The sequence below is a fragment of the Argiope bruennichi genome, chromosome 3 (assembly GCF_947563725.1).
Source record: "Argiope bruennichi chromosome 3, qqArgBrue1.1, whole genome shotgun sequence".
In the NCBI taxonomy this organism is placed as follows: domain Eukaryota; kingdom Metazoa; phylum Arthropoda; class Arachnida; order Araneae; family Araneidae; genus Argiope; species Argiope bruennichi.
Genome location: NC_079153.1, coordinates 21346611 through 21371545, shown reverse-complemented (window position 1 = coordinate 21371545; position 24935 = coordinate 21346611). Strand labels below are relative to the sequence as shown.

The following is a 24935-nucleotide window of genomic DNA, read 5'->3' as shown; positions in this document are numbered from 1 at the left end:
TGTTGCCATGACAACCATTATCAACGGATGATTTAAATTATTTTTAGGTTAGTTGCATGCTTTTGTAAGTAAATTGTATTTATGTTAGTTATATATTTTTTGTATATGCTTATAGTTTTAAGTACATCGTTTTTGAAGTAGTTTTTTTAACCTGTTTTCAATGATTCAAATTATTTTTAGGTTAGTTGCATGCTTTTGTAATTAAATTGTATTTATGTTAGTTATATATTTTTTTGTATATGCTTATAGTTTTAAGTACATCGTTTTTTAAGTAGTTTTTTTAAACCTGTTTTCGACCGATTATTTTAAACGATTCATTTTATTTTTTTAGTGTCTCATGCATTTAAAATTAAACATTGTTAATTAATAGATCTGTTCATGATGAATCTGAGAAAATTTTGTTGACAAATTCTTGAGATATTAAATAAATTAAGAAAGATATTCTTTAGTGCCCATAAAGTTTAAACGCTCAGTGACTCTATTATCAGTAATCATATTATTAAAAAAAATGCTTTGTTTCAGTAAAAAAATATTATTATATTAATTGAAGATTAATCATTTACACTTTAATTTAAAGCATAAATTCTACGAGGGGTAACAGAAAATGAGAGAGATACATATCACGTTATGACTGAAGGCCTTTATAATATTATGAGTGAATTATATGACTATCAAAATGTGAAGTTTTAAAATATTTTGCTGAAGAATCTATTAAAGTTGGAATTGCGTAAAATATTTAATGGTACGACCGGAGTTTAACCCCCTGCTTGGCCAAATTTTTAAAAATCGCCGCCAACAACGGCCTTGCGAAATGTTCAAAAGCAAAGTAGCAGATGTTCAATCATAGTGCATAATAAAGATTGCCAGCTTTGGCGCGTTATCACAACTTGGCGAAGAAGGGGGGCAAACTCCGGTTCAAGCTATTTAATTATTAAAATTTAAACTAACATTAAGATTGGCGAACCGGCTGGTCACCAAAGGCGGCTAGTATTAAATAATTGAAATAAATATTTTTTTCATTTTTTATAACAAATAAGTATCTCAAAAAGTATGCCACAAAGTTTTTTAATCAATTTCATACGAAAATTTAAAAATGTAAGTACTTTATAACATTTTTTTAAAAAAGAATAATCTCGAACGTAGTTTAAAGGTTTGATAATGAATAAAAATCTTTGTTAGTAATGGCCGTTCAATCCATACGAACAAGTCTGTGATCTTCAATCAAATCATGGGATAGTAATGAGTCGTTAAAAAAGGAAAATTATGCGTCAGCCATTTTTCTTTCGAAATATTCTACCCACGTTTCACTTGCAGATTCGTTGCTCATTTTAATGCTTGAACTTAAACCTTTTCTTTTCTAACGACGCTGTGCAAAGCGAAGGAAAGCAAACAATTATTTTCTTCTTTTTTTACCTGCCAAACCAAATATTTTCTTGCACTAAACTTACGAATGTTTTTCGCTGTGAAATAAGAGTTTAAGAAAAACCAGCATAGTTTTTTGTTGTCAGCAGATGCATGTTATAAGGTTTTGATTTCAAGCAATGCCCTTAAGGGCCTTATTGTTACAATGGGGAAAGACACTATTAAAAGAGTTTTTTATAAGAGCTTCTGACTTTACTGGAAGAGGATAAATTTATTTTCTGTCAAGAATAAAACACGTTTCTTATCCAGAATGTCTCTTCGTGTTTTCTGGACCAATTCAGCACCACTCTGGGAATACTTCCCTCCTACGATTTATCTATACTTATTAAAGCATTTTATATCGAAGAAAACGAATAGTTTTCTCATAATTGTTCTTATAGTTAATACTCAAGTGGCCCTTTCCGCTCGAAAATATTTTTAAACAATGAGAATTGTTCCGAAAGAATTCAGAATGCAATGCAGACGATTTTTACGGATTATTAGAATAGATATTCCCGGTTGGATTTCGATAATATTTTTTATGCTTTTTCCCAACTTGAGCATGTTTTTTGTTGAGAAGGCATGTAGCATTTGTTTTAGTTTAACTGCATCTAAATTTTTATTTAGCAATTTTTTTTATTGACGATAATTCTAATCGTTTTCACATTTATGATACGTTATTTTTAAAGCTCTGAACTCACTAATCCGCTTATTAAGAAAATTTTTTCCGTTGTTATAGACATAATTTGTTAAAAAAGCATGTAAAACGTGACTAAATAAGAAGTGAATATGGTTCTGAAAGAGTTTAGGTTTAGTTAAAAGAACGTCTCTTTGCATTTCTGTTTTAATTTTTTTCGAATTCGAATTACCTATTTGTAATTAGGCTCATTATATAAGAAAATGGCAAATAATTGAAATAAAATTTATGAAATCCATACTGGTTTTTAATTTCGGAATGTCTTTTAATAAATCTCTAGATACAAAATTGAATGCCCATTTATTTATTTGTATTTTTGAACCTTATATAATTCCACACCTCATGACCGAATCGAATGAAATTTGGTACATGAGTTCCTCAACATTTAGAGCTATTAACTAAGCTATTAAAATGCTATTAAACACCATAAAAGTAAAAATTGGGATTGAAAGATTTTGCATTCCTTCTGCCATAATTTCAGGTCTTTTTACACAAAAATTATTTTTACACCGTCCTAAAATTCAAAAAAAGTTTCAGTGACATAAATTTCATTTCCGAACGTCTGCTATGCTAAATTTAATCAATATTCAACATTATTTTAAACACATTTAAAACAATACCCTTTTTTGCTAAAATATTAAATCTGTTTTATTATTTAATTACATCTATCGGTCACGCGTTTTTTTAAATCTTAAAATTAATTTTTTTCACTCATTTTCACTTTTGCTTTTATTTCTTTGTTCGTTTCAATATGCGAATCTAGATATTTGTACTTTTAAATACAGCTTTTAGAAATTGTTGCAATTTGGCTTAATTTTGTCTTAAGGTGGGTTTACACTCTGCCAGTCATAAGACGGCCAGTAAGACAGCGCATGCTCAGAAAGGGAGTAATTTATGTTTGCCACAATTTCATAAGATAGATTCAGACATTCCATGCTTGGCTATAAATTGCCGTTTTGGCGTCCCTGAATTTGTCTTTTTCACTCCGTATCGTATTAAAATGATGGATATTTATATAAATATTTATATAAAAAAAAAGGTAAACATAGCTAAATTTGAAAAACCATAGGAAAAAAATATAGCCAACATAATGAACTAACACACACACACACACACACACACACACACACACACACACACACACGCACACACACACACACAACTTCGCATCTGAAAGAACAAAGAGCAAAAAATGTCGGAATTAATCCATAATATGTAATAAATTTTTTTCCATGTAAATTCCCCCCCCCCCCGCCGACCAAATTCTACAAACGCATGCGCACCTTTTGCCTCCTGGTCATCTTATAGCTAGCTGAGTGTAAACCCACCTTTATATTTTAGGGCTTCAAATGTTGAATGTCTCATTTGATATACCAAATTCCTTTTTCATGACTGTTTTTTAATTTGAGAAGAATAAGTAACTTTCTATCTGATATATTAAACTTGCAAGCTTTTATTGAATTATTATATTTATTCGTTACACAGGTTTCAAAGTCTATTTTTAATGGATGAGCAGACAATTTCTTCTACGGTTTATTTTTAATTTCATTGTATTTAGAATTCAGCATTTATCTGTTAGTGTGGTATCCTGAAGACGCAAAATTCAAATAATATATTCTGAATGTTTGAATGATCATTCAAAAAAGATTTGAAAATTTCGGCTCCCAAAGCAGAGTGAGCGAGAATTCAGATTGCAAAATCAGCAGGAAACTAAATTTTTTTTCCACAAGAAAGAAATTTAATACAATAACATTATTTAATAAATTTAATATTATGACCATATTCTTGCATTTAGGTACTTCACAGAGTGCATGTTGCAATTTGCTGCATGAAAATTATTTACTTGAATGAATTTAGTTGACGTAATTATTAGAATTATCAGAAAAAATAATAAGTGAAAAGTAAATTTCATTGGAAATTTTATGTATTTTTTGGTTATAAAATATTTTTACGTATCAAAGAAAATTCTTATAAAATTTTATTTTCTAAAAAAAGTGTGGAAATTAAAGTAAATTAAAATTTATTGTTTTAGACATTCATTTGATCTGCTTCTGCAGTTTATTTAAATATTAAATAAAAAAATGCGTTGTTTTATACTTACAAAAATAGTGGTAATAATTACAATTCTTTGTAATTATTCAGTAGTAGTTAATATTAAGACAGCAACCAGTAGTATTAGATCAAGTATCAAATCATGGATACGCTATCTCAGATAGAGATTATCTTAGATTGACCCCTCTTAAAACTGTCAAGCACTTACGTTAAAATTGAATCTCTTAAGTTTGACAGTTTCAATTTAGATACTTCACATTTGCCCCAATAGTAAATAGACTGCTCTTCAAAGGTTAAGCATAATCGATAATTATTTGAAAAATGTAGGATATCTAATTCGAAATGGCAGAAACTAGACATTTGAGTGTGAAACAGTTCTAAAATAAAATCACATTTCACAAGAACGAATAAAATCACTTTTGTTATCCAAAGAAATAATTCGAAAAAAAACTGCACACAAGAAAAGCTCTCATTTTAAAGAAGAAATGCAGCTGCAGTTAATGAAGGTTTGTGATCTTCTCTGACAGACAGGCATGCTGTACAACTATTTCCCGAAAATGGGCATTTTATTACAAAGTTATAATTTAATTATTTAATTTCACAATTCTAACAAATTAATTCTCTTAATAACAAATTCCTTAGTTTGTATTAAAAGAAGAGGACTATTTGTGTTTGTTTGAATTTACTAATGTTTGTTTAGTGCACAATATTTCTTACATAAGTCTCAAATTTAATAAAAATTAATTTGCTGCAATTATATAGTAAATTAAATTCCAATTCTAATTAAATAATAATATTGTAATTATAATTAAATAATAATATTTCAATTATAATTAAATAATAAAAAATATATTTAATTTCATATTTTTAATTCATACAACAAAACCTTCCATTTTGGTGCTTTCAGAGTAATGGAGAATCAAACTCAGGTGAAATTTAAACAAAACTTTCAGTACTCCTGAATATTTTTTTTTCTGAAAAGAATCAGGATTCTTCTAAAATTTTGGTTATAAATAGTTTGTTATGAATGAAGTAGCAAACGATTTTGCCATTTGGATTGAAGTTTTAAAGATACTTTAAAAGTATGCAAAATGTATTATTACCAACATCTAGAAAATATCTAAGTTTTATAAATTTAAATATGGAAACAGCCCCTTAACAGAAAATGTCAAATATCTCTTAGCGTAAATATGATGTATTAACCGAAAATTGTACTCCGAGTATTTTTTCCATGGAAAATCTATTCATGACATCAGAAAAGGGTATTTCCATAGATAATTTCAAAGTTTGTTCAATTTTAAATATGTAGATAACCCTTACTAAAATTTTAGACTTTTAGACTCTTTTAGTATTCATTACTACCCTTAAAATGGTGCTTTTAGTTTTCACATAAGATGAAAGACTGCAAAATAAATCTGGGTGACTCCTTTTTTTCCACGACTTTACTAAATTTTAATCTTTTATTACAATGTTAGGCAATTGTAGCATACGTCGGTTTGAAATTACAATTTTGACGACCAGTTCTGAATATTTTTTGAGACTGCCATTTAGTTTGAAAAAAAAAAAAAAACATTTTCGTAGAATTTTGTGAAACTTCCTCCAGAAATTCAACAAAAGGTATCTCATTAGAAAATATATATTTTCGCAATTTATAAAGAAGATATTGCAATTATATCTTCGCAGTTTAAATGGATTAATATTATATGAATTTCTATATAATATTTGGCAGACGAAAATTATGATTTATATTTAAAAATGGTAAAAAGGGTTTTTACTTTAGAAATTATATTTTATAAATATGATTATTACAATGTTAAGAATAAATAATAAAATTGCTATGGAATCTGTTAAAGTACCTTTAATTAATAGAAAAATAAATACAATTTAATGCAAAATAATTGCATGTTAGTCTCAAGTTACAAAAATATCGTATTTTATACTTCAAGTTGTTGAATCTAGACTCCTTAGATAATATGCTTGTAAACATAATTCGATATATGGTTTTTATATTTAAAAAAAAATTACGATCCCTGCTCTAGCATATCAAAGTCGTTCGATTAACTATTTACTGAATTTCATTTTTTATAAACATGAAACAAGTTAAGTTAAATAAAATTGTTTAATAAGAATTGAAGTGTTCTGTATGTAGATGTAAAATAATAATATTTTTCAGACTCAAATATTTATATATTTTGTTGTTTTTTGTATATATAACGTTGCCCTATATTTTAAACTTAATTTAACCATATTTTTTCTGATGATATAATAAATCTATGCGATTGAAGAGGCACTACAAGAATAAAGAAAAATAAGATAAAAAATAAGTTTAATTCTCTACTTGATAACTGAATGTTATAAAATAACTGTTAAAGAAATATGGCAACTTTATTTCCTTCGTTAAATAACACTTGCATCGCTTGTTATTAAATTATATAATAAATTCTGATTACCAAAAAAAAAATAGTAATAGTTCCTTGCTTGCTTTCTAATCACTAAAAAGACAATGAAGTCAGTTTATGCTGAGATGACGCATGTGAAATATCCTATGTCAGTTTAATTTTGAAATAAATTTCAAATTTACAGCACGTAATATTGCCATACAGTTTAATGAAATACAATATGATGTTAGAAGAGTTTCTCTGTGATGTTTATCAAGTGACTGTGGCAATATTTGAATAGATTCCATTATCGGCATCCGAGTAACTTTCTAAAAGCACGGAAGAAAAAATAACTATTCTGAAATATAATACTATTAAAAGACGGAGAAAAAAAACGAAATAGGAATTTGCTTTTAAGTTATCGTTTGCTACACTTCAATGAATCTTTTTTTTTTTTCTAATTTTAAGTGGATTAACATGTTTTTGTCTTAGCTTTTTTCCCCATCAATAACAATTAATATATAAAAAATCGTTTAATTAAAATAAAGCATAGTGAATGAAAAAAATAAATTCGGGAATAAAAAAAAAACGGACAAAAAAATTGAAGAATGAATTCGCGTTAATGTGTATGAAGCTTTTTTCATTAATTTTGCAGGTTTTTTTTTTCAAAATTACCTTCATTCAAATTTTTTTTATAGAATTCTTTTCACCCGACAATATTGTTGCTAGCTTCGTAGAATTTTTTTCTATTTTTTTAATGCCTAAAAAATTATTATATTGTTGATGGCCACTCGCAAAATATATCAGAACTTAAGAGCTAAACATTTAGAATTTCTGGTTAATTCGTTTCCAATATGTACTTCTGACTAAAAAGGAGAAACATAGTTGTTTTTAGAAGTATTATTTTATAAGAAACAATAAAATTGAGAAAAAAAAGAATAATAAAAAGGGACGGATTTACTGCCCTAGGTAATGTACAGTATGAGCTCCTCCTTTTTTGGTTGTTTTAGTTTCATATAATTATAAATGTTCAACTTAAACAAGATGTTGATTATTAATTTTTTTTTATTTTAGTAAAAATGTTATTTTTTTTTTATGATTCAGGAATGGCGTTTATGTTTACAAATATTATTTGACCAGATACCTGGTGTTTATTATTAATGCCATATGTAACCATATTCTAATGCATAAGAATCTGAATAATTATAGATAAGATATTAGTATTATTGTTACATTTATGATTCATAAAATTTATATATTTTTTAATATATAAATTTAGCATTTTTTAATATATAAATTTTTTAATATATAATTTAGCATTTAGTATAATAATACTCTTTTTAAAACACCCACTTCCGGTCCCTTAACACCCAAAAACCCCTAGGTGATATCATAATCTGTCTATCCAAAACTCCGTTACTGATAAAATGCATATTGTAATCTACGATAAGTAATCATCAAATGGTGTTAGGATTTGGTGGAATTTTGTTGGCACCAGTGCGTTAACAACTTGCAGAAAATCCCGCCAAATATTGTATTTATCTGTTTAAATCACAACAATGTAATTTTAGATATTAGTTCATTTTTTCCGGTGCTCGTATATGCTGAACCATGATGATTATCAAAGTGTCTCGCATTTTCTTGAGTATTGAACAAACTATCTATATTTTAGAGTCTATTATTAATAATTTCGAAGAATGACATCAATAGACAAGTTTCTTTCAGAATGGAGTTAATTCACGTGATCTCAATATCACGTAATAAACGGAATTGCACATTTTTCCCAAATATGTAATTAAATGATGCTCTGCATTATTCAACGAGTATGCTCTTGCCTTCTCCTCTTTTGAGAGAGAATTAAATTGCACCTCTGTGATTCGGAACTATGTGATGTGAATACTGACATACTGGATTTATTTTCATTTCCTCCTTGGGATTTCCCTCAATTTTCCTTTTTAAATCCTTTTAAGGGATTTGAGAAAACGACAGCGGCCCTTATGATTTTTCAAAACCTTTTCAATTCCCATTGCTATCAGTATTCCACTTATGCCTATTTTCACAGATGGTTCTAAGTCAGATGGTCATGTTGGGTGTGGTATCAGTTTTAATAAAGAAACAACCAGTCATCGTAATCCTCATAGTTTACATTTCTTTAACTACTTATCACCGAATATTGCGAATGTTGTTGGAGGAAAATCCTCACAAAAATATTTTTAAGTTTTTAAAAGCAACTGGGTTTTACCACTACATCTATAAACTCTATTATGTATTGTCAGACACATCACCGTATTGTTCTACAGCTTTATGCATCTTTTGTTTTAATGTATGCTCTTTGAACTTTTTATACAATTTTAGTTCACTTATTCACCATATGTATGGCGCAGTATAGCCATTTCAGGCTCTTTTGCCATAAAAAAATAACAATCCAAAAATCCAATAAAAAAGTATGGAGCTATCGGGTTTCAAGGACTGTCTAACATAATTCCTAAAATGTAGAAATTCGTCAAAATCTAAAGTTTGAAATGTTTGATAATTAAACTTTCTTTTCGTATGAGAAAAAATAAAAAGAAGGATTCTCATTCATTTTCCTTTCCTGAGCCTGTTCATCGGGGATCAAACATTTGAACATTTCTTATGTCCAAGAAGAAGGATTATATAAATGATCAAAGAATGAATACTGGTGAATTTAACTTTTAAAATAAAGAACTAATAGATGTGATATGGTAGAGTTTTGACTTCTCGATTGTAAGGACATGGTTTCACCAACCGAGTTTTACCAAAATACTCAATATACATCTATCTGACACTCGTAAAGAGACTATTATTTTATTGGTGTGACATGGCAATTTGGTTCAGGTGATATACTCACTATGGCTCAAGATTATGAGGTGCGTCCTAACTTAACAAAAACAAATGAAACTACGAGTACTTAAGTATATATCTTCTCGTTATGGGCTACAAGTGCTACTCTGTAACTCACACAATCTTTAGAGTGTGTATTTCAAGATACCTTATAGAGATTTTTAGCATACTGCTTACCTTGTTCCAGCATGCAGTATGACACCGTGTGTCTCTCTTACGATCAACACCGGGACGAAGAGAAGCAATGCCAGCACCCACACCAGAAGGATGCTCCATCCCACGTGACGCCGATAGAGGTGCTTCCGAAATGCTATAGGATGGCAGATCACCATGTATCGGTCCAAGCTCATCACAGTCATGGTGAAGACGCTAGCCGCCACCGCTACACCTGTGGAGACAAAAAGAAGCAATTTTAACAAATAGCTGGGGGAATCCTCCATCCTCTGTAATCAGCCAGTTATTACACATATGTGTAGTAATTTAATAGTTTCTTTACTAGTACTCTTTCATGGAACAAACAGTTTTCAAAAATTAAGGGACCCTAATGCAAGTGCGCTATTGAATTTATTAAATATATTAGACAATTTTGTTTTGAAATCTATTAGACAATTTTGTTTTGAAATCTATTAGACAATTTTGTTTTGAAATCTATTAGACAATTTTGTTTTGAAATCTATTAGACAATTTTGTTTTGAAATCTATTAGACAATTTTGTTTTTGAAAGCAATCGCATAGTATTTCTGGAATCTCTAAGTACCTAATCTACTTAGAGATTGCATCTATTGCTTCTTTGTGATTGCATCTAATAACTTTGTTATAGTTGATCTTGGAACTATTGGCTACGTTTGTGATCATATGTTTTATATAGATTATTAGTTGGTTTTATATAGATTAAAGGGTTGTGACGTGTGTGTAGCTAAGACGTTCTCTTGGCCCTAGATGGCGCTACGTTAGAAACAAGAGGCGTTCCCCCCTCTGGCTTAAATCAGCTGGCTTCGAACAGCGGGCTTGTCCATGACAAGTGCCATAAGAAACAACAACAACAACAATATAGATTGTTATTGAATTTTATGTTTTACAGCACTATTTTAAATTTGACCACGAATTCTAGAATATTTTTCATATTCGGCGTACAATATTGCTCTGTTAGAGTTGAGTTAATTTTAAAGCGGATCTGGTTTTTAGTTACATTTGAGATTACATTTTTTACTCATATTATTAAATTTAACATATTAATTAAGGAATACTACTCGTATTGTTATTAAATTAAATTATTTTTAAATCTACAAAAAGGTACCAGAGGTACATTTAGGTTTGAACTCTGCATTCTTAGACACTTTGTATATTTGACATTCCATCGCTCCAGTTAGAAAGTATCCGACTTTTGGTCATATTTAAAATCAAATGTTCTGCTCAGATTATTCTTAAATTTAGTATACTCAACCAAAAAAGGGTAGGTTCACTTTATGCTTGGGCCATGCATTTTAGGATATCTTGCATATTCGACACTGAGTGGCTCCGGTTTGAGTGGGCGGACGTTTGCCATATTTCAGATCACATGTTTGACGCAGATTATTATTATGTTTAATAATAATGTGTTCTATCAAAAGCGGTAGCTCAATTTTAGGTTTGAACCGAGCGTTCTTAGGGTGCTTTGTATATTTGGCACTGCACTGCTGCTGTTAGAGTGGAGTGGAATTTAAGGTGAGTCTGACCTTTCGCCGTATTTCAGATCACATGTTCTACACAGATTGTTATTAAATTTTGTATGTTCTGCCAAAAGGGGTAAGCCCACTTTAAGCTTCAACTATGCATTCTACGTCTTGTACATTCGACATAGCGTTGCCCCTGTCAAAATGGATCCGGCTACATTTACGATGACATGTTCCATGCATATTATTATTATATTTAGCGTGTTCTAGTATCTATTTAGAATTGGACCAGTGATTCATGGGCATCTTACATAGTCGACTTTGCACTGATCCGGTTAAAAGGGATTTAGTTATAATTCTATATATTTCATTGTTTATACGTAAATGGGGGGGGACAAATCTTTTTATCTACTTCATTAGCATGAAGTATTTAATGCAGAGATATTCGCACATCGTCACATATTTTGGAGCGCCTGAGTAAAAAATGTTGTATATGCCAATTTCTTATACATATACTGTACATAGACACGATAGTACTGTACATAAACATGATTGTCCTGTACATAGACTCGATAGTACTGTATATAGATACGGTTGTCCTATACATAGACTCGATGTTGTATTCTACATAGACTCGATGTTGTATTCTACATAGACACTATAGTACTGTACATAGACATGATAGTCCTATATATAGACTCCATAGTACTATATACAGACACAATAGTACTGTACGTAGACACGATAGCGTTTTACATAGACACGACTTTCATGATTTCACCTGCCAACGTTCTGAAATTAAAAGGAGCGAGTGGGCTCAGTTCTTTAATGGGTTCATTGCATAATTAATTCAATATCATAAAGCTCACGTAATCCTTAATCAATGAAAGAACTCTTTCGCTGGTTTAATTGCTTAAAAAGACGAGATAAATATAGATTATCAATATCAGGAAAGCCTGATGGTTTCTCTTTATTTTTGCTGCCCCTTGGATTACTTGGAAATTTTTGGATTACATCAAGATTACGAAGATAATGGACTTATTTGGGAATTCTTAGATTAAGCAGAGATCGTCTAGTTCCATCATGTCTAAGATGCCAAAATAGCCAAGATGGTTGGTGAAGATTAGCATTTCTTGGTGATTTATCGCGGTGACCGTTAAAAATAAATAAGTACCTGGCGGTTTATGAAACAGAATAGCAAGAAAACTATGAAAGCTATTTATTTTATTCTTTATCTTGAAAGATTATTAAGCAAATCGGAACGTTTTGCTCTTATTCCTCTTCATGTTAGTACTAAATATTACCGACAGATGACGCTTCAGCTTTATAAAGACTTAGCAAACAAAAAGAAACTAAGAATTTCTTTTAGTACCTAAAAAACATTTCTTAAACACTTCTAACACTTCTTAGTCCAGCAAAATAAAAAAAAATATTTTTATCTATAATTGCTGGAAGCGAAACATTGTTTATGAACAAAAGAAAAAGCTTTACGTTCCTGACCTAGTGATTCCGGAAAAAAGTAAAGAATTCTTTGTAAACTTTCTGTAAAATCTCTTGAATAAATAAGCTGAAACTATTCTCTATTTTCAAAGTTCAAAGCTGCTTTTAATATTTTAAAATATCAAACCCCTACTGATTAATTTTTGAAGATGCTTTTAATATCTGACGAATGTAAGTACAGACAGAAGAAGCAACAACAGATAAAATTGTCAATATAAAAGGAAGACATCCTTAATCTTTTATAAGAAGTTTGTAAGAAGTTTTGTAAGAAGAAGAGAAGAGAACTAATCTTCTCAATCTCAGACTTTAAAAACAACTACATCTAAAATGTGGGTACCACACGGGAAAAATTTCGTAGTTTACAATTATTTTTAGTCTCTATGAGTAGTTTTTGTCTCCATTCTTGTCCAAAAACTTATTTTATAGTTGACTTATTTTATAAAAAATGAAGGAAACCAGCAGGAGTGGTCTTTCCCAGAACTGTCTTGTACATTATTGTATTGAACTGGCATGCAATAGCTATTAAATATTAGCTTTTAATGCAAATTTCGCATTTTTACTGTATCTATTGTGTCATCCTTGGTGAGTTTGTTTGGCGATTAATCCCTGGTATGTGGTATTCAAAAATCGAATTTGTGTTTTAGACGCTTTTTTTTAACTGATTGGAACACAGTTTGACAGAAAATTACACTTGTAGTCACAAAATCCCATATCAAATGTAATGTATTGTTACGAATCCTTGATGCGGCTTCCCAGCATAGTGGGTTCCATAAGAGGTCCCAGAGTTTGGCGACAAACTTGGCGACTTTGGCGCGAAAATAGATTATACCCGAAACATCGAGAATTTTCCCGATCCTTCCAGTAGGGACCGAGTTATGCCTCGAACGTTCCTGATTGGTTGAGAGGCTTCTAGCCCCGCCTCCTGAGACCTATAAAAGGAGCTGTAGCTGCCAGGGTGTCGTCGTGAACCAGATCGGAGAGTCGTAGTCGGGATCGACAGTAAAGAACTAGCCTTCCAGAGATAAGCGGAGTAGCGACGGAGTGAAGATAGTGCTGAACTAAGCTGTGCGCTACTATCTACAGTAGAGACTTGTTGTATGCTGCTGTTTATGCTGTTTTGTATGCTGCACGTCTCGGCTGAAAATAATCGTCTGTTGTGCTGTATATAGTTGTCGTCTTTGTGCTGTCCTGTGTGTCTTCATGTAAATAAACGTCATTGTTTTATTTTCTACTGCTGATTGGGCGTTATCCACACCATATAACTCCCACTATCCAAACGAACCCCGGAAATTTCGTAACAGTATTTAAGTCATTGCATCTTTGAGCTATCGCGTTTACATGTTTCTGATTATACACACTGACAGACGATCAACATGTAGTCCATTATTCGATATACTGCTACTATACAGTTCTGCAGTTATCTCGTTGATTTATATTCGAACAGCCAGACAGACAAACTTCCACTGAACGGATTTTACTAAAAATTTGACAGAAATCTGCAAATTTAGAGTAAAGACCATACAACAAATTTCATCAACATAGCTCAAAGAGTTTTAGAGTTGTCTTTGTAACAGACAGACATTCATTTATAAGTAATTTCATCGAGAATATTGTTTGATTTGTTAAAACTTAACAACTAGCATAAAAAATGAAGGGGAAATTAGCTGATTATTGGAAAATAGGGAAATGCTTAGAACAATAAACAGAGCGGTTGAAGGAAAACAGGATGGGATGTGTGATGCATATCAAGAGTTTAAAAATATTTTGATGAGGCTGCCATTAAAACGAAGAGTTATACGAAATATTTAATTTAAATTTTTGAAATCACAAATCCTAGTGAATCGATTTGTCACCCAAGACGGCTATTATTAAGCAAACATTTTTTTAAAGTTTTAAAATGGTGCAACAGTATAATAAAATCTTCAGAAATTATCACGAAAACATCAAAATCTCACTCAATTTTTAATAAATTAAAATTCTAATTAAAATCTAAAAAGAATCGTTTTGAGGTGCGTATTTTTACCTTCCAAAATATATTTGTACCAAATCTGGTAACTGTAGGTCAGAGAGCTTTTCTTTAGAGCGCTAATTTACACAGGCGCCTTTTTCTTAATTATTAGTAAAGATTGAAGTTTCTAAATTATATTTCCGCATTAACGACAGAGTGTATTATATAGTTCGCCTACTTGTAAGTCCTGAGAAATAAATGTCAAAATAATCTAGTAGCTTTATAGAAGGGTTTGACTCCATCTTCACCGGATGCTTTTATGATGAATGTTTTTGGAAAGACGCAACAGCAATTACTGCTTACATTCACCCGCACTGGCATTTCATTCGCGAACAGTCAACAACACGAAGAGAGGATTACAACTGTTCAATTTTTCGCGGCGCTTCCGAAAAGGCGCTTCCATGTATCTGGGAATTCCAGTAAGAGGATTATTCATTTCCGAGGAAAATGCGGGCTCAACTGTTTGCAATCTGTCGCATTCGTCGTTGTCAAATACGAAGCTAGGATTTCGATTGACATCAGATTTCATAAATGTGTTTTTTTCCGGGGCAAGGGAAGGACTCGGTTAGTAACAACTCCTCAGACATAAAGCGTGGCATGGATTATGATGCCGTAGACAAGACTTATCGAAATAGGACTGAAAGATTTGTCTTTATTTTTTGTTATTCATTATTAACGTACTTATACTTAATTTGATTCATATAAAGTTTGGAAAGATAAATTTTTGCGGTCGATTTTTTTATTTACTCTCTCATTTATTATCATTGAGGCAGGTTGTTACCTCATTATTATTACATGAGGCTGTTTTGGTTTGGGTTTTTAGAGCCACGAAATGCACGTTCAGAAAATTGGCAATGTATCGCTTTTGAGGCATCCACTTTTCCCTTTTAGGGTTATTAGAAAATGATAAAGAAGTTGTCACATTTGGAGATTTGTCAAGAAAAAGTTACAATTTAGTGTGAATGTCCGTCATGTACCCGATTCTTCTGTGTGTCCAATAAAGGGCAAGATCGTACGAATTTATCACCCGAAGAGGCGCAGTGAAGAAAATGGGAATGAACACGATACTGCAAGGAGGGGTAAAAAAGTTTTTCAACTAAATATAACTTTCAATAAAATCTAGCTGGGAAAAAAAGTTTTGGACTCGAATAATTTTGAAATTGGGGAAAAAAAACCCCCATCGTTTTATAAATATTGACGCATGCGTAATCTTATACTCACGTGATTATTTCGAACTGGTTTAAACTAATTTTTCAAAAAAAAAAAAAAAAAAAAAAAAAAAAAAACTGGCCTGAAGAAAAAAGAAATGTAGAACTCGATTCATTTTGAAATACTCAAAAACCATCGCTTTTCTAAATGTTTCACAAAATATGAGTCATATGAGAACATGTTGTTGTTTTTCTGTCGAATTTATACCACCTTACATAAAAAAATTAATGTTCTTAAATGATAATTTGAAATTTGCGATAGCAGATTTTAAATTTCTTTTAATAATTGTTTTGAAATTCTCGACATTTGGTGGTTGTCGATGGCAACAAGTTATTTTAATACCTTCAAAAACTCAACTATGACAAAAACTCAACTAACTACAACAACTCAACTATCTACCTTAAATTATTTTTATTCCAAGAAACTTACGTTACCATTTGAGCCTTCTTTTATGAATTAAATTTTTTTAACTATCTGGCTAGATTCTTCTAATATGTTTTTCAAAATCAGGATATTCTTCTCTAAACTGTATAGTGGTAATAAAATATTCCCACTAAATAAGGCGGACAGAATAATTCTATGAAGAAATAAGAATTGTTAAATGAAAGTTGAAGTATTTACGCTTGTAGTATGCATAACCAAGTCATATTTGGTTTTTATGTTATTTTATTTTTTATTTTTCATGTAACACATTTTACTTCTTGGAAAGGGATACCAAAAGAAGATATGATAAGGGGAAAAAAATTGACCGATAAATGAGAGGGGTTTCGTTTCTCTACCTGGAAAGTATAATAATAACATGGAATCATGTTACTTGCGTTCAGTTGATGAAATGTACCTGATGGCGACTTTTATGATTCAGTCCTAGTTTATGTTTCATTATTGTAATGATATTCAATTAAATTAGTGATGCAAAGTGGGATGGGGGAGGGGGGATGAGTAACTCTTTACTTTGGAAAGGATTGGTGATTCAGAGAATCTGTCTTGAAGTTTCTAATAAACATCGGTATATAATGTAATTTATAATATTAATCTCTGAGTAATTTGACAACTATGAGACGATTGCTGGATTATCATTCATTTAAAAAACGTATTTTAATAGCGAAATCCCTCAAATGATGAAAGAAAAGCAGGGCATTATACAATACAGTAGACTCCTGAGTATCCACTTAATGTGGCGGAAGGGTAGGCCGGATAATAAAAAACCTGGATAGATCGGTGCTCTATGAATTCATTTCATTGCCCACCAATACCAGAAGACAAAATTTTTTACTCCAAAACTCACAGTTATAATACGTATTTCCACACTTCTTATTGAGTACTTATTCTCCATTTATCTCAAATCACGTATAATGTGAACGCGGGCGCGGCCGCAGCCCGGTAAATCATAGAAGCAGTTGATGGTAACGTGTCGGGTTAAAATAGAAGGCTCTGTAGTGGTTTTTATATACTGCACTTTAAGTTTCTAGAATTTATTTGAGAAAAAGTAAGTTAAAAGATATAAACCGTTCACATTTTAACATAAATTCTGTAATGCCTAACTTAAATGTATGAAATATAAACAATGTTGCCAATTGAACGCCTTGTCTTCCTCATTTAACTATGATGAAAGAAAACTAGGCCGGATAGTACGGAAGCTGAATACTCGTGAGTGTGCTGTATATAACAAATTTTAGAAGCAGTCTAATGATTGCTTTTTTGTCATGCATTGATTTTTTTTGTCCATTAAAGCGTCCTACTCGAAAGACGAACGATATCGGCCACGTGTTACTCTTTTATGTTTTATTATGAGATTCTAATATGATTGCAGAGCCACAAATCTCTTTTGTGGATCTTCATCTGAGCAACCCAATGATGCCAATTTTTCGATGTAAGTGCATTAAGTCAATGAGCAGTGCGAAATTCATAAAAAGATTTGTGACCCTCTTAGAACCTCGAACCATGCGGAAGGTGCCAGCTTTACTGGTAACTCACAAAGGTCTCATTAGTTTTAAAAGATGATTTTTTATTTAGGTTTCTTAAATGTTAAATTTCACGCGCTTATTAAGAAGGAAGGGAGGTTCACCCACCTTGCAGATAGTTAGCGAGTTTACACATGACTTCCCCAAAGATCCACAACTTGTAGGTGTAAAATCCGATGGCCATGGGCATGCAGACGATGGAGACGAGAAGATCGGACACTGCCAGGGTGATCAGCAAGGAATTGGACAGGCAACGCATGTGCTGGAATCTGCAGGGAAAAAAAGTAGATCTTTGAGTAACCACGAATTTTGTAAAGGTTTCATTTCCCATATAAAAATGCTTGTTCCCTTGCGCGATTAGTTTCGTAGTAAAGAAGAGAGATTTACAGGTATTTTTAATGGATGTTGAATGAATGCCAGGTCTTTACTCACCAGCCTTGGCGACCATTTGGCGAATTTTGGGATAAAAATAATTTATTATGGCAAAACTAGAAAATAGAAGAGTTATGACGATATCCCTATTAGGACACAAGATTCGAGATTCTTCTTAAAAATTCTATATTCTGTCAAAAAAAAAAAAAAAACAACAACACTGTATAAACGCTAAAGAGATGAGTTGATCTTTATTTGAAGTGTCATTGCCGATCAAGCTCTTCAGTTGTTTTAAGCTAAACATGTCTTGCTACGCTACTATTTAATTAGCGATTTGTTCTATGCTAGTGCGTTACCATTTCTGCATATTCAATTCTTTTACTTATTTAATCAACTTTTCTTATGTTTCGCAGTATTTGTAAAAAAAAAAAAGCATATATGTTCCTTATTTTGTATTTCTTTTGAGAACATAAAATAAAATGGCATTGCAATTTTATTGATATAGAGTTGTTTAAATGAGTTTCTTATCTTTTCACTAAAACCATCACAAACTTTAAATTAAAAGAATTCTGAATAAGAGAATTTTAACTATGTAAAGGCTGTAAATATGTCTTTATTGCTAAAAAAGAACTTGATTGGTGGATTCTTGAATTGCTTAATTTTATGAGAATTAAAAAGAAAAAAAATGAACGAATATGATGATTTTAAGATATGTAATTTAAAACCAAACATGAAATGTTCCAATTTTATATATTAAATATATTGTTTAATATAATGGATAATATAAGTTTTTCATTAACCAATCTTACAAAAAGTTTTACAATTAAATTCTTAACTTGAATAAACTGAGAATATAAAATACTAATTTAATAAATAATAATTTAACCTCTTTCATAAAATATGAAACGAATTATAATTTCATTCATAAATTCATTTAGGTAATTATCGTTTGCAATATTTGTTGGCAAAGATAATCTTTTTATTGAAAACAAAATCCCTCGGATTAAAGAATTTAAAGGCCTTTTATTGAATTTTCCAAAGATGAGAGGTTGAACTGAAACGATTCAATAGAATAGAAAAGGATTTCCGTTACTCGTTTCCGTTTTGATCTTTGAAGACTATTTCTCGAGGAAATGTTTCGATTCTTATAATGGCTTTATGAAAAGTTCCCAATTTGAAACTAAGTAACCATCACTTAGTGCACTAATATAGCGATGAGCATCAATTGCAAAATGTATTTAATCATTTTTAAAAAATATTTTTTAAATTTGGAACAATTATTTCGTCGGTTTATTTTTCTTGCTCTTATGCGAAGAAGTATGGAAGAAAAGTCATAAAAAGTATGGTAATCAATTAATCATATTATAATCCACAAAAATTTCTCATCTAGGTTCTAAAGAAAACTACAAACTTCCATAAGGTGGGAACAACTACATTTTGAAATTATGCGTGTTGGATTATAAACACAATAACTCTAATATGCATTGAAATTGAGCAATTAAATTTGGTTTGTAGCGCCAAATTGGTCAATTTTGCATTCTTTCTTTTGAATTTTGCTCCTTTAATATCATTTATTCACTTTTATGTACTTTTATTTAACATGTTTTCTGTTTGAAGTTTTGATATCCACATTTCGCTCACTTCTTAATAGGAAAAGATTTTCAATCTCGAATCTCTTTTAGATTTTAACGCATTATTTTAATATTTTCAGAAATTTTTAAATAACTGATCGATTAATGAAATTGAATTTTGCTTCTGTTCAAGTGGCACCACCTGATTATATGAGAAAATATTATTTTAAACTTTCATAATATTTTAAATACAATTGAAACTAAAAAGTATAAAAATATTCCAATTTCGAACATATCATTAAAACTAATAAAAGTGTATAATGTGATGTTTCTTTTATAAAAGTCATTTATTAAAAGGTATGCTTTAATTCTTGTATGAAGAGCAATTTAGACACCAATTATATAATCTGCTTTGCAACTCTTAGCATTTTTCAAAACAACGAAATTCTTCAAACATTTCATTCAAACATGGCTCCATTTTTATCGATTATCGTTTGCATTTAATTTGACATCATTCTTGACTGATTCTTTTGACTTCATATAACTGTAACCTTTCATTTGTTACAAAATAAATTGCTTTTATGCTAAAAATTCCTAAATCGAAAATTAATCATGTTTCGTTTAATTCAATCCTTTAGATTATCTAAAACAAAAAAAAAATTATGAACAATGGAATTTTTGGGATAAAATAGAATAAGCACTATCTTTCCATTGTGTACTTTTAGATAATATTTTTTTTCCTAAGCTAATCCTTGAGACCAAACAATTATCTCACGTTTTTAAATACTGGAAAAGTAATTTAGCTACTAGCGCGAAAGAAGTAAAAAATTACTCGTTTCTTTCTCAAAATAAACGCCTCAAAATTATTTTTTTTAAAAATCTACTTAGATGCTAAATACTTCTGATTTTATTCCACTAAAATGCCGGAAGCTTAACATTTAAGTAAATGCAAGAATATTTACTTAAAAACAGGTTTATCAGGCTTTAATGAATTCTTGTATTTTGCTGTTGAGAAACATAACCTTTTATTGCACTTCTCGTTACTGAACTTCAGCTTTTTAAATATAGTAGTATAGGAGTCGTATCTTTCTACTGAGATTAATACGAGATTTATCTGTATCAAGAAACTATATTATTATTATTTTATTTCAATTCGAATTCAAGAGAAAAATGTTGGAAAGATCCGAATGACTGGAATTTTTTTTATTTATTTCATTGGTAGGCGGAATGGAGTTAAATATTCACTCGAGTAGGTGGCTTAGACCTTTTCGAACAACAATTATTGAATATTTTAAGAAGTACTTTGCATTTATTTGTAGAAGAGATGATGTTATAATATATTTACACACTTATTCTAATGTTTTATTCAATTTTGAATAAATTTTCCTTTCACGAATGTTCCTTATTATGAAATCACTGAATGTCTCATTTTAAAGAAGTTTATATGTATACAGTATAACATAACATTTTAAAAGAGCGTAATCGAGGTACGAGTTTAATAGTTTTCTTATAACTTTTATAATAATTTTCTTGCAATTCATTTCCTGTAACCATAACAGCATTTCGTCTTGTCAAGAATTCCTTTTGTTGTTCACTTTATTGAATACATAGACATATATCAAGAAAAATGGCGCTATAGAATGTCTGGATATATATGAAAGAAAATTTGTTCGTTTTCTAATAATACAATATAATCTCTTAATATGATTACGGAGTCTTTCAATTATGTTATTTCTGAACAGGTTTGTTTGCATGGCAGCATTTATATCATTTAAAAGTTATTATATTAAAATATTATTAGTAACAGGAAATATCTGAACATTTTTAAACATCTTTAATAAGTATTTTTATTCCTTTTAATTTGTAAAATTTCTGGAAAAAAATATTTATCTTACATTCTAGTTTTCATTCTAAATAATAATTTTTCTATATATTTTTGCAATTCTTTGCAAATTAATCTATTATGAGTTTAATAATTTTTATTTTTACTTTCCCGTATACATAGAGAAAGTATAGAAATCGTCAAAAATGGAAAACAAATTTTTAGAAGATGTCTGTGACAAAAATAACTAAAGAATGCTTTGAGCTTGACGATTGAAATTTGTCATATGGTCTTTACATCAAATTTGCAGATTTCTATTCAGATTTTGAGTAAAATCTGCTCAGAGTAAGTCCGTCTGTGCAGCTGTTCGAATATAAGTTAACACGATAACTATAAAATGATGAGAGCTATACAGATTCGGTACGCAGATTTAACATCTATAGTTTAGACACCTATAAAATTTTGAGCCAAATCCAATAAGGAGTTGACTGTCAGTCGGTCTTTACTTTTAGAACCATATAAACACGATATCTCAATAACGCAACTGCTTAAATATATCCAATTTTCCGACTACAAGTGAATTTTTGTGTAAAATTTTTGGTTTCAATTAGTTGATAAAAACATGTTTAAAGCACAAATACGATTTTCGGATATCATCAACGCATGCAAGGCATTAATCGCCAAATAACTGGCCAAGGGTAATACAATAGATTCAGTAAAAATGATAAATTCATACCAAAAGTTAATATTTCAAACTATTGTATGCCAATGCTGTGTAAGGCTCTCTCTGGCATGACAAGTGTATTAGAGAATATGCGAGAAAGTTTTGGGGAGATCACTATGTTGGTTTTATCATCTAATTAATCATTTGACATCTAATTTTTGAATTTATTCCACAATCATTAAATCATTATAAATTGCTTTCCTTTTATTAAAAATTACTTGGCCTTTAATTTTTGAATTTCTCCTGAAGTATTAAGTTAATTTTTTAGCTTTCGATGTATTTAAAATTCTTAAAAATTTATTGATTATTATTATGTGAGAACATGATGTTGTTTTGGTTAATGGGCTTTGAAGCCTCAAAATGCATATGCAACAAAATATTGGAGCCTCAAAATGTGTATGCAACAAATTGTTGAAGTCTCAAAATGAGTAGGAAACAAATTGGAGATTTATTTGCTTTTGAGGCATCCATTTTTCGCTTTTAGGGTTATTAGAAAATAATGAAGAAAGTTGCCACATTCGGCGATTTATCGCCAAATAAAGTTTCAACTTGATTTCCAAATTATTCATTCTCGGAATTCTTACGAATTGTCTTAATTAATTTAGGTCATTAACCAGTTTAAATCGGTTTGAAATAATCATGAGACTATCAGATTACGCATGTGTCTATATTTAGAAAAACGATGTTTTTTTTTTCTATCTCAAAATCGGTCGAGCACTAAAACTTTGTTTGCCAACTGGAAAAACTGAATATATATATATATATATATATATATATATATATATAAACTGAATATATATATATATATATATATAAACTGAATATATATATATATATATATATAAACTGAATATATATATATATATATATATATATATATATATATATATAAACTGGTAAATGACTTAAATTAATTAAGACAAATAATTACTAAATAATAACGTTCTCAGATGATAACTTGAAATTTGTAATCGTATATTTAATTTTTTTTATTCTCTTTTCCCGTATAAAAAATTATTTATTATTTATTCTTTTTCTTTCCGCATAAAATTGCGGATCTTAGGTAAATTCCGCAAATACTTTGTACGGTTTTTCTGAGTGACAGTTACGAAATTTTGATCTTTGGAGTGAATCTTGCGTTTGTACTGAATCTATTGTGAGAATATACAGTTTGGACGCCTTTTTGCCAACCTATTGACATTAGTATTTGACGTGGAATTATAGTTGCATTCACTAGATAACATAATGAGTTAACAAGATAACATTAACAAGAAATTACATTTTAGAAATGAAATTTAAATATACATTAGAAAGAAATTTTAAAATATAAGTTCCTCGAAAAATTACTTGGTTGTCTCAAATGGATTTTAAAAGTTAAATAAAGCTAATTATTTTCCATTTGTTATTAGTATTTTAAAAACTATTCAATTCGGATAATATTTAACTCGGAATTACAGGTGCATTCACAAAGAAACATAACGAATTTCATTGGTTTATGTTATTGGGTTTACATGCATGCGAAAGTACAGAGCGACAGCTGATCATGTCTCTAACATATTTGGCTCAAAATTTGATAAGAATCCGTATTTTATATACTGAATTTATGTACTATGAGGTGCACATTCAACAGGCCTCGGTAACAAATGACGACTTCATTAACATGAAGACAAGAATGCACAGACAACAGACATAAAGCAGAGGGGCACACAAGCAATACACAGCAGCACTTCTCGCAAACGGCAAAACAACGATAAGCTGCTTGAAGCACTCAAGCACGTTCAAATATTAACCAGAGTTGAACTCAAAACATTGCCTCCAGCTCGGTCGCACGGCTTTTTATAATTCCCAAGACTCGGCAGCAAAGGTTCTGGAGCAGTCAAGCATACCTCGGTTCCTATTGGCTTTAGCGTCAAAATTCTGAAAGATTCAAGTATTTTCTATTTTGTCACCAAAATCATCAAATTCATCGCCAAGTCGCCAAATGGACGTCAAACCCTGGGATCACTGATTTGTTATTCGATCAGCATCCAGCAGAGCTGATAGAAAAATGGTCTTTCCGGTGATTGAACTAACCGTGCTGGGTCGAAAAATTACAGATTTGAAATAGTATGTTGATGCATTGATGTTATTTAAAATTTTGTTTCCCACAAAAAATCTAATTTTAATCAGAGTTCGCATGAATGAATTAATTGCTATGACTGAATAATAAATAATTCATAATTGACAGTTTTAAGGATAGAAGACTGGGAAAGGAGTAAAGAAATATTTACCTCCAAAATACCAAGAGAGCCATGGAATTGGCTGAAGTGGCGAGGAGGAAGGTGACCACGTAGAGGGTGACCAGTACCAGATTCTGTAGATGGGTGACGGTCAGTCGCTCTCGGTAGAAATCATGTAGGTCCACCCCTTCCCAAACGCTTCCATTGGCTGCGCTAGAAGGGTTGCTGCTGTTGCTCATATTCAGGGTGACACGCACCCACTCCATCGCACCTGTTGAATACATGAAAGATAAATAAAATAGCTCTTTTTATCATCTTTTAGCACTGATTTAGTACATAAGCTTTCATTATCGTATTTAGTACTGATAAAATAAGACTGTAGTTAAGATGGCGAGGGGATTATAGCACAGCAAAATCTCAACTAACGTGAATTCGAAGTTGAGGATTTTTTTTCCATTTTGAATACTTTTATATTTTAGAGAATGATATAAATGTAAAATTCAAAAA

At 30.4% G+C, this 24935-nt stretch overlaps 1 protein-coding gene across 1 annotated transcript in view; it reads right to left on the bottom strand.

Annotated features, from left to right (window-relative positions):
* The window catches only part of LOC129962777 (QRFP-like peptide receptor), a 105506-nt gene that overhangs the window by 69273 nt on the left and 11298 nt on the right, over positions 1–24935 (bottom strand). Inside the window, exons 2-4 of the mRNA XM_056076772.1 lie at positions 24480–24699; positions 17829–17989; positions 9568–9778 (exon numbers count right to left, since the gene is read on the bottom strand). Of these exons, the coding sequence (XP_055932747.1) occupies positions 9568–9778; positions 17829–17989; positions 24480–24694 (587 nt within the window). The 5' untranslated portion in view covers positions 24695–24699. The remainder of the gene's footprint in view (positions 1–9567; positions 9779–17828; positions 17990–24479; positions 24700–24935) is intronic.